Source organism: Leptodactylus fuscus, chromosome 9 (genome assembly GCF_031893055.1).
Source record: "Leptodactylus fuscus isolate aLepFus1 chromosome 9, aLepFus1.hap2, whole genome shotgun sequence".
Lineage (NCBI taxonomy): Eukaryota > Metazoa > Chordata > Amphibia > Anura > Leptodactylidae > Leptodactylus > Leptodactylus fuscus.
In genome coordinates, this window is record NC_134273.1 from 66,357,547 (window position 1) to 66,370,918 (window position 13,372).

The 13,372-nt window shown below is 42.0% G+C and overlaps 1 protein-coding gene across 3 annotated transcripts in view; it reads left to right on the top strand.

The window, feature by feature from the left end:
• Nucleotides 1-13,372, top strand: part of SUCO (SUN domain containing ossification factor) — a 59,136-nt gene that overhangs the window by 23,069 nt on the left and 22,695 nt on the right. For 2 of the 3 annotated variants that reach the window (XM_075287963.1, XM_075287965.1), the window contains exons 5-11: nucleotides 2,230-2,364; nucleotides 4,162-4,312; nucleotides 5,292-5,409; nucleotides 9,867-9,988; nucleotides 11,446-11,513; nucleotides 11,692-11,799; nucleotides 12,493-12,598. In XM_075287963.1, the coding sequence (XP_075144064.1) occupies nucleotides 2,230-2,364; nucleotides 4,162-4,312; nucleotides 5,292-5,409; nucleotides 9,867-9,988; nucleotides 11,446-11,513; nucleotides 11,692-11,799; nucleotides 12,493-12,598 (808 nt within the window). The remainder of the gene's footprint in view (nucleotides 1-2,229; nucleotides 2,365-4,161; nucleotides 4,313-5,291; nucleotides 5,410-9,866; nucleotides 9,989-11,445; nucleotides 11,514-11,691; nucleotides 11,800-12,492; nucleotides 12,599-13,372) is intronic. The other variant, XM_075287966.1, reaches the window with a different exon arrangement.

Consider the following 13,372-nt stretch of genomic DNA (forward strand, 5'->3'; position numbering starts at 1 on the left):
TGGCTTTCTGTTATTCCATGGTTAGATAGATAGCATGTGACAAGTCCTGCCCATAGACTAGATGGCGGGGCAGGGGTAACTGTAGGTGCAGGTCGGCCGGCACTGTTGTTTTTGCCCATGTCTGTACACCTCTGTGTGTGTGTGTGTGTGTGTGTGTGTGTAATAAAAAAAAAAATAATAATATATATTCTCCTTACTCTTCTATAGTGAGGTTTTGCATAACAATATAGATGGCCATTTTTATATAGGTGGTAGAGTAATCCTATGGCACTGGAATCTAGTTATATACAGGGGTTGTAGTCTGTTGCCATGGAGACACACAAGTGTACATATAGGCTGTATGCATAAAACGGTAGAATATTACGTTTAAAGTTACATGAAGCATAACTAAACTTTCAGACCACATTTATGTAATATAAATATTGCAATAGTCTTACCAAATTTCTTAGCAAATATTTGGCTCCATTCTGTAAAATCCTGTGATGAAATTCACTTTCTCTCCCTGTTTCTCTATTGCTGGCAAAAATACATACACTTCTCATTGGAGTATGGATGGGTGCACTCTTCTATAATGCAGTGAAGCATTTTTTAACTTACAATAAGTGATTCTGGTGACACATGAAAGATTCTCTGCTCTCATAAGACACCAATATCGCAGATCTACCTGTATTATTTATAGAGCAATCACCAGTAGAAAACCATTGGGATTGGCACATTTCCATGCGGCTGCTCCCAGTCCTCAACTGGTGATATGTCTGGAAATAATACACTTAGAACGGTGATCTTGATGCCTTATGAAAACTGAGAATCTACCTGGTCATAGCCCACCATGTTAGATTTCAGCTGGCAATTAAGAAATTGAAAAGTGGATTTTCAGTGCAGAAGTTAATAAATATGACGGTATTTGCCACATGCTGCCAGGAAATGAAATGTTGTATGAAGGTTTAGTTCTGCTTTAGTATATAATGTGTTACTTTCATGTTATTGGAGGCCTAAACCCTTCTGAAGCCTGCATTATCTTTTACTACTGTTTCGAACAATAAAAGGAAGCGACTCAAACATTCCTTCAGGCTCTGCTCCTATCTATATCACGGTTTCTGTTATTACTTGACTCATCAGTAGGCACTAATGGAAGCCATTGACTTATACCTGGGTCCATCTGGTTCCGTGCTCGTGACGCAGGTGTGAACAAGGCCTCGTACTCGTACTTGATGACATTTGCAGTTTGCTGTGCATCTTTATAGAATGGCTTTTACTTTGCTTAGCCTTTTAAACATTTTTAAGTTGGCCATAAATGTTAGAGAAAAGCCTGATGGGTCATAAGGGCTCGTTCACACAGGGCAAGAGAGCGAATTTTGATGCCGAATCCACTTCAAAATCCGCCCCCTCACAATAAAGGTCTATGTAAACTGCTAGCATCCTTTTTTCCATAAGCAGTACGTTCCTGCTCACGGAAAAAAAGAAGCGAGCTGCCCTTCCTTCAGGTGGATTCTGCAGCTGATTCAGCCCCTGGCGTCCGCCTCGCGACAGCACCCCCTGGACTAGGTCCATTCATTTGGGCCTACTCTGGAGTGGGAAGCCGCAACTGTCGGAAGTCGCGGCAGGCACATTTTGGTCCTATTCTGACCTCCCATGTCAAAATCAGGACCAAAATATGTGGTCCCTAGCCCTGTGTGAACAGGGCCTAACTTGTCATGTAGCACCCCCCCCCCCCCCCCCCCCCCCTCCCCTAAAGCATATAGAAGTGTTAGTTGTCTGTTTTGACCCTACTACAGATTTGGGTTCACAAACTGAAAAGTGTGCACCTTCATCTACTCTGATGTCACTGGAAAGCGAGGCCGTGACCGAAACTGATGGGTGCGACTAAAGGGGTTAAAAAATAAATCCCTTGATAATTTCGCGTTTCTCCAGGCTTGACTCTGACGTCTGTGGACAGCTTTAGACAGAACAGCCATGCTTTCTACAGGCTGCATGCTTGGAAAGTTCTGCCAAATCCGGCAATGCCGCGGTCACGTTGCTGATAATTTCCTGACATGTTACAAAGGTCTTTGACGTTTCAGGCTCATAATCCCTGTAGGAATTGATCTGGTGCCTTCTTCTGCTTCTCTTAAATTTTTCCGCCTCCTTAATTGTCCGTATAATGTTTTTTTTTTTTTTGTTTTTTGCATGGTAAGTTTTGTTTTCTCCAGTTCCCCCAGGGTAAAAAGGTTATTATTTCTCTCCCTTCAGTGCAATAGAAGCGTCCAGTGCTCCTCTCCCTGTAGTCAGCTCTAGTGACACTGAACAGTCAGAACCTGACTGTGACATTGGGGGGGCAGTAGAGGTTCAGCCACAGAGCGAGCCATCCTTTATCACTCCTCCGAGGTGAGTATTGAAGTAGGTTGCGCTTCTTAAAGCAAAATCATTCCAAAACAGAAGTGGGACAAGGTAACGCTTCATCCGCTACTAAGGCCACGCAGCATCCAATGGCTCACACGCTTTGCTTGCGCTTTTTTTTTTCTTTGCGCCTGTCAATTTGCATCCGGTCTATGCATGGGATCCATTAAAGCACAAGTGCAACTGAAAGACTTGGAGGAGATTGGGATTACGGTTGTAAAATACCTGCTCTTATACTTTCCAGGGAGCGCTCCATTGTAACAAGGCTCACATATGGAAGGCAGACCTTTTATAGGGAACCTATCGCTACATATTTTGCCCCTGCTGCAGTGTAGGGCAATAGGTTAATATTCATATCATGCAATAACGAATTCAGGGCATTGTAACACTTCTCATGCTACATGCAAATGTCCTGTAAATTGTCATGGGGGAGGTGTCACTCCTATCTAGAGTATAGGGAGTCCATTGTTGGCGACAGGTTCTCTTTAAAGTACCAACATTAGAAAGGCACATGATAGAAACTGTAGCGAAGTTTGGCTGCTTTGTGACTTATCCACTTCCTTCTGGTGTTGTGTGTGGACAGGAAGTCACTTTTTTTTTTATTCCTATGGGGCTCGCACCAGGGGCCGCCTCAGGTTCCGGACCAAAAACCGGGTAGCCGTGACTGAAAGCCGGTGCACTGCACTTGTATCCAGCCGCGCACTCTGCTCCGGATTGGGCCCAATGAATGGACCTAGTCCGGAGGAGGGAATTTCTTCAGGCCGAATTGCGAGACGAAAAGGCCTGAAGTATGAGCACCTTGCTTCTTTTTCTGGGATCCGGAACAAGCTGGCTCCCGGAAAAAACAAAACTCCTGAGCGGCTCCCATTGATTTCAATGGGAGCCTTTTTTTTTTGTCAGGATTTTGAGGCTGATATGGCCTCCAAATCCTGACCAAAATACTCCGCCTGAACTTACCCTTATGCACACACACGAGTTTGCTGGCTGAGGATCTGTTCCGTTCTGAAGAAAATAGAACAGATCCTATCCTGCTCCGTGTCATGGTCACCGAATGGATCGAAAGCTTTCTTCGAGGGGACGTGCCACTAGGATGTCACCCCGTGTGGTGTTCAAATGCGTTCTTCTCTAGACTCTAAAACCCTCCCCCCTTTCCTTGGGTGGGGCCTTAGACTTCTGACTTCCTGCCCATTCATAAGATGCTGCGTCTAATTGGAGAGTGTTATTGCTGGTCATGTGACACAGCTAAGGACCAGAAGAGTGGATAACTCGCCTAGGATGTCATCAGTAAGAAGTGTACAAGGGTAAATGGGGATAGCTGTGGGCAGCACATATCCATAGTGCAGGTAGCGTGTCGGTCACTTAGTCCTCGCCACCATCTTGATAAATAAGCTTTCAGTTTTCCTTGTCCTTACACGGCAGGGTCCTCGGAGTCGCCTCTCAGTTTGTCATGCATTTTCCTTTACGCTTTTGCAGCTGCACCTATATACTTTATTTTGGTTAATTGATGTAAAACATTGAATATCTAACGAACAATGGAAATGACATCCTGTTAATTTATTAACGAGCATGTGAAGTATTTTCTGTCATGGCGATCCTACAAGGAGCCAATAGTGATCTGTATTGTAATCCATTTCTTTGTCCCGTGTTGTCGCCATGTCATAGCTTTCCGCTCCCGTATACTGTGTATCTGTCAGTGCTCGCTTCTAAGATATGCATGGTTTACATTTGGCAAACAGATTCTTTTCTATATATTTCTTTTTCTCTCCTTTCGACAATCCTTTTCAGTTTTGTGAATGAACACGTCGAAAACAAATCGCTTTCTAACAAAAAACCAAAAGAGACTTCATCGGACGCGGAGACCAAGACCTCAACGCTAGAAAAGGATGCAGAAGCTCAAAAATTATCGCTCAATTTGTCGCAAGAGTTAGGAACAGAGGTAAGCGGCATAGGGTTAGGAGGTGCTTACATTTAAAGGGTTATCCCATGAACAAAACTCCCATAGAAGTGAATGAAGAGCTGTGCATCCTCTGCCATCTTTCCTTTTACAGTGGCTGCAGCACCATTCATATTGGCAGTCTGGGGTCAGTTCTGGTAATAGCTAAACTTCCCACACCCTGGACCCCATACCTGTGGGACATGTATGGCATATTCTGTGGCTTTGTTGTAAATGTCTGAGCATTTAATAAAAAAAAAAACGAACATGAAGCAGGATAAGTGACGTGATTATTTCACTTTAGTTATTGCAATTTGTGAGGTTGTACCTGCAGTTTTGTTCAGACCGGACACTTCAATATTGGAACTATTATTTTACTCTGGGGTCTGTTCAGACCCAAGAATATAATGAGTGGAGGCCCATAAACATAAATGGTGTTACTCACCTCTCCAGGGCTCCGGTGCAGCTCCCTACTGTCTCTGGCGCTTTTGGCTGATGTAATGTACTGCTGAGGCCTATGATTGTTCGTTGTGACACATGCGACGTTGCGTGACCAATGTGATAGCCCAGACCCAGTCACAGACCTCAGCTGTCCTTGACGTTGGTCAGAATACAGTTAGGAGAGGTGAGTAAGACATTATTTTTTTGATCTCTCCTGGGACTCTGCTTATGGGGTCTCTCTGACCACGGAGTATAATAGCAGTTTTGGTTTAGTCCAAACAAAACCTCCAGACAACCCTCCAACACATTTACTGTATAAGTGGAATCTCCTCCTAAATAATCGCCATAAATCCAAACTCGTTTTATCAGTCATTTTATATCGAGCCTATAAAAGCTGGCTCGGTGAGCACAATACCTTTCTGATCTAGTGGCTCGGTTGGAAGGATGGGTAGTGACAATGACTATTCTGCAGGTTTGTGTCATCTTGGTGACAGAGTACTGTACGTGTGTTTCTGAATACTAATGTATTTGCCAATTTTAGATGACCAACAGCAAAGAAGTCGTTGGAGGTGACTCAGTGGTTACAGGGAACACAAAGGATGACATTCCAACCTTCGATGAATGGAAGAAGCAGGTCATGGAAGTAGAAAAAGAAAAAAGTATGTCGAATATTTTTTATTTTTTATTTTTTGTGTTGAATACTAAAAATGGCAAGTTACAGTAAGACTGGGACTCCAGTGACTCTGGTCAGGCGACATCAAGCAATATATACTATTTATGTGCAGCTTACTGTTTACTTTGAAGCCACCTGTTTTAGGGTGTGATTTAGCTGCGAGTTACATATGGTGTTGGAGCCGTAACGCCCAACAGGCACTAATAAAAATGCTGACCTGTTGCAAGCGAATCACATGCAACTTGCATTGATATTTATGACGTCTAGTAATCCACATCTAGTAATGCAAGCAGCAAGGTGTTGGGATCTTAGCGTTGCATATCCAAAACCGCCATGTTGCCTAAAGCAGATGCTGTTTGTTACAGTAAAAAAAATAGCTGGTCATTGCAGTGACTTTTTACTCTGGGTAATAAAGTAGGGTCCCTTGCTCTGGACACTCGGGTATTACCTCCAAATTCCCTAATGTGGCATATTACAGAGAATTGTGTATGCGATATTGGCCATACACACGATGGCTTGTCTACACGCCTATCACTTCGGACCTGCGTACATTTACACATATGGCTCGGCGGAGTACTTGATGTGTTTTCAGCGGTGAGATGGGATGGCATCCATAGAGCAAAAGGATCAGACTGCTGAAAGCTATAGAATCCCAACTTTACCCTGCAATTGGAGTGCCAATAGTCTTGTAATGTGTGTTGCTTTGTAAAGTAGATTTTATTTATTTTTGTTTTTAATGATACAAAGTACAAAGCTGTTAAGTCTAGATACATTAGGGGTTAACTATTTCCTAAAATGTATCCTCCTCTTCTGCATAGAGTGTATAAGCCGGGCCCCAGGACCAGACTGTATTCTTCATGCTTGACTTTCCTAATAATAGAATTTATCCATGTGAGAGACTGTAATGGCCAGGGGCGGCCGGATAGCCCGGGATCAGCGTCCTGCTCTAGTCCTCGCTTTTGTAGTTTAATCTCTCCAGCGCCGCATGTGGAAAGCAGATGAGGAACGTGTCTCTAGAATATGGAGACTTTGTCTGACACAATCTCCTCTATATTTTTAGTATATTATCTGGATGGTGGCCACACTTTTACCAGTTTAAATCGTGAATTTTAAAAAAAACTCTTTACTACCTTTTTTAAGCACTTTATGTCCTTTCTGTTCTCTCATTCATACACCTAGCATTAGTCAGAATTTTTGTCGGTTTTTGCTCCATTTCACCACGACACATGTGACCGTTGCTCTTATCTTACCGCACATTTCTGAATGTAGCTTTAGATTTCTATGGATTAGCAAACATCCTGTTACTTAAAACCAGGTGAAGATAAGAAAACAGTTTACTCACATTTTATAGGTTTAACTTCGGTTTTTATTCAGATTTTCCATTGTGCACTCAGTTGTTAAAGAAGACCTCCAGCAGAAATGCAACGTGTCATCACTGTACCCCTCACACACTCATTGTCTATCACACTTTGCAATTCTTTTATGGATAGTGGACTCTCTTCCCTGCAATTCAGTCTTCAGGTTGAAATGTTTAAAAAAAAACCAAAAACACTGCTTTCTATTTTTCTCTTGATTCCTGTAATGTCTCAGGAGAATCACATGGAAAGTTAGAGCCAGTGTCATCTTTGCCTGCTGGCTGGACAGTGTTATTAGCCTCCCCTCTATTTGCCTAAGTAAGGGTAAGTTCACACGGTTTTTGTTTTTTTTTGGTCAGGATTTTTGAGGACGTATCCGCCTCAATCCTGACCAAAAAGACCTCACCCATTGGAATCAATCGGAGCCGTTTGTTCTGGCTCCTGGTAAAAGAAACGAGATGCTCATTCTTTCGGGTGGATTTGCCTCATGACATCTGCTTGAACACACTCCCACCCGACTAGGCCCATTCATTTGGGCCTAATCCGGAGCAGAGTGCGCGACTGGATGCTGGTCAGAGTCTCCATACTGGTCATGTGACACAGCTGGGACCCAGAAAAGAGTGGGAAAACTCAAATACAATCAACATAAGGAAAATTTCCAGCACTACAATTTACGTCCTAAGCCTTTCTAACGGGCTAGAGAATAAAACTTTTTGCAGCAGTTTTACTTTAAGGATCAGTGGTTATCCTTTAACCTTGAGCCTTTTCTACACGATACAAAGATTAGGTGGACTTGGTACTTGGGCTTCTCCTTTTTTAGAATTGCTTCTTATTTTGTGGTGTCACTTGCAGACTTGAGATCTTCATGATAGATGCGGGGGACATTCTGTCTTATGGATACTGATATCCAGTATTCTCACATTAGCCATCCACGTGTAGAGTCGGTGCAGCTGCCACTTGTCATCGGTGTGTAATGGTCTGCCCAGATGCCGACAGCAGTGATGTTATACGATGATATTGAGGGGAATCTACCTCACCTTAACCTTATTTAGGAAGTCATCGAAGGTTTGTCACGTGTGCGGTTTCCTTTTGTTACTTATATAATGTTACAGTGAATTGCTAAAAAAGGTTAAGGTATCGTATTAGTGTAGTTTGTGTTACCATACCTGTTGGTATAGCTTACCTGCTGGGGGCAGCGCAGTTATCCTCTCTTTATTCTCCTAAATAATGTAAGGGAGAGGGTGTTAGGGAAAGTGTTTTCCAAATTTCAACCTGGTTGCGCGCTCCCTCGGAGGAATTAGGATTCGGTATACACAAATGGTGGCAACAGTGGATTTATTGGTAAAAGATGATGCGTTTCGGGTTTCTGTGCAAAACAACAAGCACCCGGCTGCAACTTACGGCTGAACTTCTCGGCAGTACATGAGAGAGAACACAATATATCAAAGAGCGAATCGCATACGAAATCCAAGCCGTCCAAGGACTGGTTAGACAAAAAGGAGATCTGAAGAAGGGGTGGTGCTTGTTGTTTTGCATCAAAACCTCGAAACGCGCCATCTTTTACCAATAAATCCGTTGTTACCATTTGTGTATACCAAATCCTAATTCATCTGAGGAAGCGCTCAACCGGGTCAAAATTTGGGAAACCCTTTCCCTAATACTCTCTCCCGTATTTGATCGACCTCTGGAGTCGCACATCGGTAGAAAAAAATTAGGACGTCAGATTTCTTAACATTCACTGAGTGAAGTGAGTCTGGCAGGTCGGTGTAGTATCATTGAAGACTCTCTCTGTCCTATACGAGCATCTGTTACTCGACGTCTTTAGGTCAGATATTAATAACAAAAGACATTTGTGGCGTTGGATGACAGTCATATGAGCTGTATGCATAGCTCCTGGGGGGAGGAATCTGTCCTTTAGTAAACTCTCATGTCTTATCACAACATGTTTGGAGGCTGTTTTCTAGCATTTACCAATGAAGCCCTTTCACGCCCTCATCTATAGTATTTGGCGTCCATTTGGACAGAGCGCAAAACTAGCTGAAATCTCTGGGAATGTACTTGAGAAAAATCCAAATCTGTTTCAAGAATTGCTACAGAAAGTGATATCGGCAGCCCCAGAATTGTGTGGTGTGCAATGCACAATCTGTTGTTTTGTTTTTTTTTTCTCTTCCCTATTTTGTATTAATAATAATAATAATAATAATAAATTTATTATTATTATTATTATTATTACCCTGTTCTATCATAGTATATCTCTGGGAACAAGTACATTCATTCTACCATTTTAACAGACCTGGTTTAGGGTTATATAGTCCAGAGCTGCATTCATAATTCTGCTCATCTGCATTGGAAACAGTCAGCAAGCTTTGTGCCAGATACATTCCTGAGCTTCAGTACCAACTACATTGTAGATGTGAAGCCTGTACAAAGTTGGGCTTTAATACCGGCTGTATTGCAGGATCAGTACGAGAAATGTCTTACGCTAGGTTCACACTAGCGCCCGGACTCCGTTATCGGGTTTCCATCTTCTCCATGCAGAAGACGGAAACCTGTCATGCCAAGTCCGGCCGTGAGCGCCGGTGAGCGTTTTATGCTTTCTGCGGCGAAACTTTTTTTTTTTTTTTTTTTTTTTTTTTTTTTTAGAACGGACACAAAGTCCTGCATGTCCGGCTCTGTGTCTGGTTTTAAAAAAAACGGTTTGCCGTGGAGTGCATAAAACGCTCACCGCCGCTCACGGCCGGATGCTTTTCAAGCCCATTCAAGTGAATGGGTTTGAAAGATGCCCTCAGGTTTCCGTCACATCTCCCGGGCGCAGATATGGAACAAGCCCTTACAATGTATTTTCAAGATGACTCTATATATGGATTGATTTTGACTGCTGCCCAAACATGTACATGCCCTTTAGATACATAGGATTACATGTATTTTGCATCTTTATATATTTATTCAGGCTTTTTTTTTTTTTTTTTTGTTTGTATAGTATCTGTTTGATGCAGATTATATAACGAAACGTTTACAAATCCGGGTTGCATTTCATATAAATAGTAGTGGAGAAAAAATAATTTAGTTTCTACCATTTGCTTTCCAGGCCAGTCAATGCATCCCACTGTCAATGGAGCGCAGCATACTGTAAAGGTCCAAAAAAATAGGAACAATTATGCTTCTGTAGAATGTGGGGCAAAGATCCTTTCTGCTAATCCTGAGGCCAAGGTAGGTGCAATATCTACAATGATTTCAGTTCTTGTATGACTTGTATATACAATCTGCTTGTATATGTACCTTGTGCCCAGAAATCCTAAGACTGCGTCATGGGATCAGAATATGTAGTTATTGCCTCAGGATTTCCCCTGTAGTGGGGAAGATAATTTAGTGCACAGACTATCTTCTCTGTTATATTATACTACATTGCTGAATTTGAGTAATCTGCATATACAACATTGGCCAATAGCCGGCCCTTTGGTGAAGTTAGTGGCCAATCTTTAGGATAGGGCTGCACAACCAAAGACCACGAGGTTGCAGTTTGATCCCCTAGTGAGCTGTAGCTTCAAGTCAACATCTTTGCAAATAGAATTTGCAGCCGTGGCGCACCAGGGGTTGCAATGCAACATTAGTCAAGGAGTTGCATGGTGACTTGCATTAATTTTAGATTCAGCTGCAAGGTGTATAAGCCCACTAGCCACTTCACGGCGTCCTCTTTATAGTGGGTCCCTACTCTACTGGGTGCGACGCCACACAGCGACCGCCACAATCGCAACATGGCGCTGACCGGGACGAGCGACCCAGTGGCCCGGACCAGCACTCCCCCCATTTTGCCCAGGTGTTTTTAATTAGCAAGAGACTGCAAAAAGGGACCCACCTTCTAGCTCTGTCCTCTGACTGGGGCAAAATGGTAAGGTGAATTTTTGAGATCTGTTCACATGGCGTGGTGCTGCTTGGTGTTTGCTGCTGCTGTGGTGCTGTGCGCATGGGGCGGTGCGGCCCAGAGCCTGGGGGCTTTGTCTGGTGGCAGCGGTGTTTCTGGACCACTGGGTCGCTCCGCCATGTTGCGGTTGTGGCAGTTGCTGTGCGGCGCCGCACCCAGTAGAGTAGAGTAGGTCGCCATGAAGTGGCTAGTGGGCTTATACACCTTGATCAATATGTATACTAAGAACCTCATGTTCAGCATTGTAGAATTTGCTGAGAAGCACTAGATCAATGTATAAGACTGGGATGTGCGGGCCATGTCCTTTTTTTCTTTTTGCATATGTATAAAACCACTAATAATCCTGCAAAGGAAGTGTCAGTGTAGCCCTGGCCTTATTAAGAGGGGCAGTGAGTGAATATTCTACAAGTTGGGTAGACAAGAGCATTGGTATGGGCAGGGAGCAAGGTCTAGTCACATACATCACTCACCATTTGCTACAGAGCTGAAATATAAATGATCTTTTATGTATTTCCCTATCCTGCCATCTGGGTTATTCATGCTGTCAGATTCCGTGTAATTTATTATTATTTTTTTGGTCATTTTACATAAGTGAAACCCAGCCGTTCTTTTTTTTTTTTTTTTTTTTTTAAATAAATTACTGACCCCATAGGTTTCCTATTGTAGGAGTTAATAGGATATTAGAAAGTGATCCTGATGCTGAAGTAGTCTGTGCTTCATCTGACTTCCATTTTTCTTTCTTTAGAGCACATCTGCCATACTAGTCGAAAACATGGACCTATACATGTTAAATCCTTGTAGCACAAAAATATGGTGAGTACGAGGCTCTGCAGCTCATGTATATGTTCTTTCCGTAGTGATGAGCATACAGGCCCCCTCCAGCTTGTGTTGTCCTATCTCTTATGTAAAGCGACTTAAAGAATTGTAATGTTTCTGAGAGAGAATGACATAATGTGGTTTGTTTTTGTTTTTTTTGCGACATTTATTTCAGGTTTGTTATTGAACTCTGTGAGCCGATCCAAGTGAAGCAGCTGGACATTGCAAACTACGAGCTTTTCTCTTCTACTCCGAGGGATTTTCTGGTTTCCATTAGTGACCGGTACAACACTCGTCGTGTTTTTTTTTTTTTTTTTTTTGCATATTTATTTGTGCTATTCTAGGCTTTGGGGTTATTGAATATGTGAAGTGTTAGTACTGAAACATTAATAGGAAGAAGTAACACATTGACATTTGGTCTCTGCAGTTAGAACGTTCACATAGGAAGTTAGAGAATAGCAATATGGTGTGTTGGTTGTGTTTGCTGTTTGGAGTTAAAGGTTATGGCCAAAACATTTCTTAGAACATACTATGAACCTGGGAGGGGAAGACATGCAATGTTATCTATTAGAGATGAGCGAGTAGTATTCGATTGAATACCTCCCTTTGCATAGTTATTGGTGTACTCTGTTGAATATCACCCAGTAAACATTCGATTTTCCTCCGACCTTCCCTGGCGTGATTTTTTTTTTTTTTTTTTTTTTTTAACGCCAAAAACTATGCAAGGGAGGCATTCAATCGAATATACTCGCTCATCTCTATTTAACCATGCAATTATTATTATTATTATTATTATTATTATTATTATTATTATTATTATTATTATTATTATTATTATTATTATTATTATTATTATTATTATTATTATTATTATTATTATTATTATTATTATTATTTATATATTTTTTGCCTGGATTTTTTTGTTATAATAAGTGCCTTTGCCTTTTGGTCTTTTTTTTTTTTCTTTTCTTTAAAGGTATCCTACCAACAAGTGGGTGAAATTGGGAACTTTCCATGCAAGAGATGAAAGAACAGTCCAGAGCTTTCCCTTAGATGAACAGATGTATGCAAAATATGTCAAGGTACTGCTGCTCCCCGTTTATATGGGGCAACACTGGCGACAGATCTTCCTATTGTATTGAAAATACCGCTGTGTTAAATAGTCACTGTATGATTCAATTGTATTACTAGAAAGGATTTAGTAACGCGATGTAGGTCTCTGTCTGGGCAAAAGACACTTCCCAGTTAGCAAGTCTGGATACGTTATTCTGTGATAGAACATCTTAATTTTTTAAGTATAATAAGCACATAAAGTGAGCCCTGGGCCTTCTTCTAACCCTGATGATTGATCGGGGAATGCTGACTGCAGTCATGCATACTGCCTGCTAGGTGGATAGCTTTTGTAATTTGACTTTTTATTTTAAAGCGCTTTCCCACAAACCATATTCATCCCCTAAGAGTCTGTTCACTTGGGACCTTCACTGAACACCAGAACAGGGAATCCTGTGTCCTTTGTTTCAATGAAGCTTTATCAGTCAATTCATAGCCGGTGGGACTGATGAAGATGGACAAGAAATGAACGGGTCAGTGGATGGAGGATGGGACCCCTGTTCTCATGGTCAGTTGGGATCCTCATGTTTGTGGGACAACCACTTTAAGGACTTGTAGGGAACCTCCCCAACAATAACGTTCAATATTACACTGTAGAAATCTACCAAAAGCATTGTGTAAGTATATAACATAAAAGCTATATACCCCTCTTTGCTCCACTGTAAAATAAAAAATGAAGCAATTTTTCATCTTTTTAAAACTACCCCGATGTCTCCTTAGTAACAGACAACAGAGAAATCCTTGGT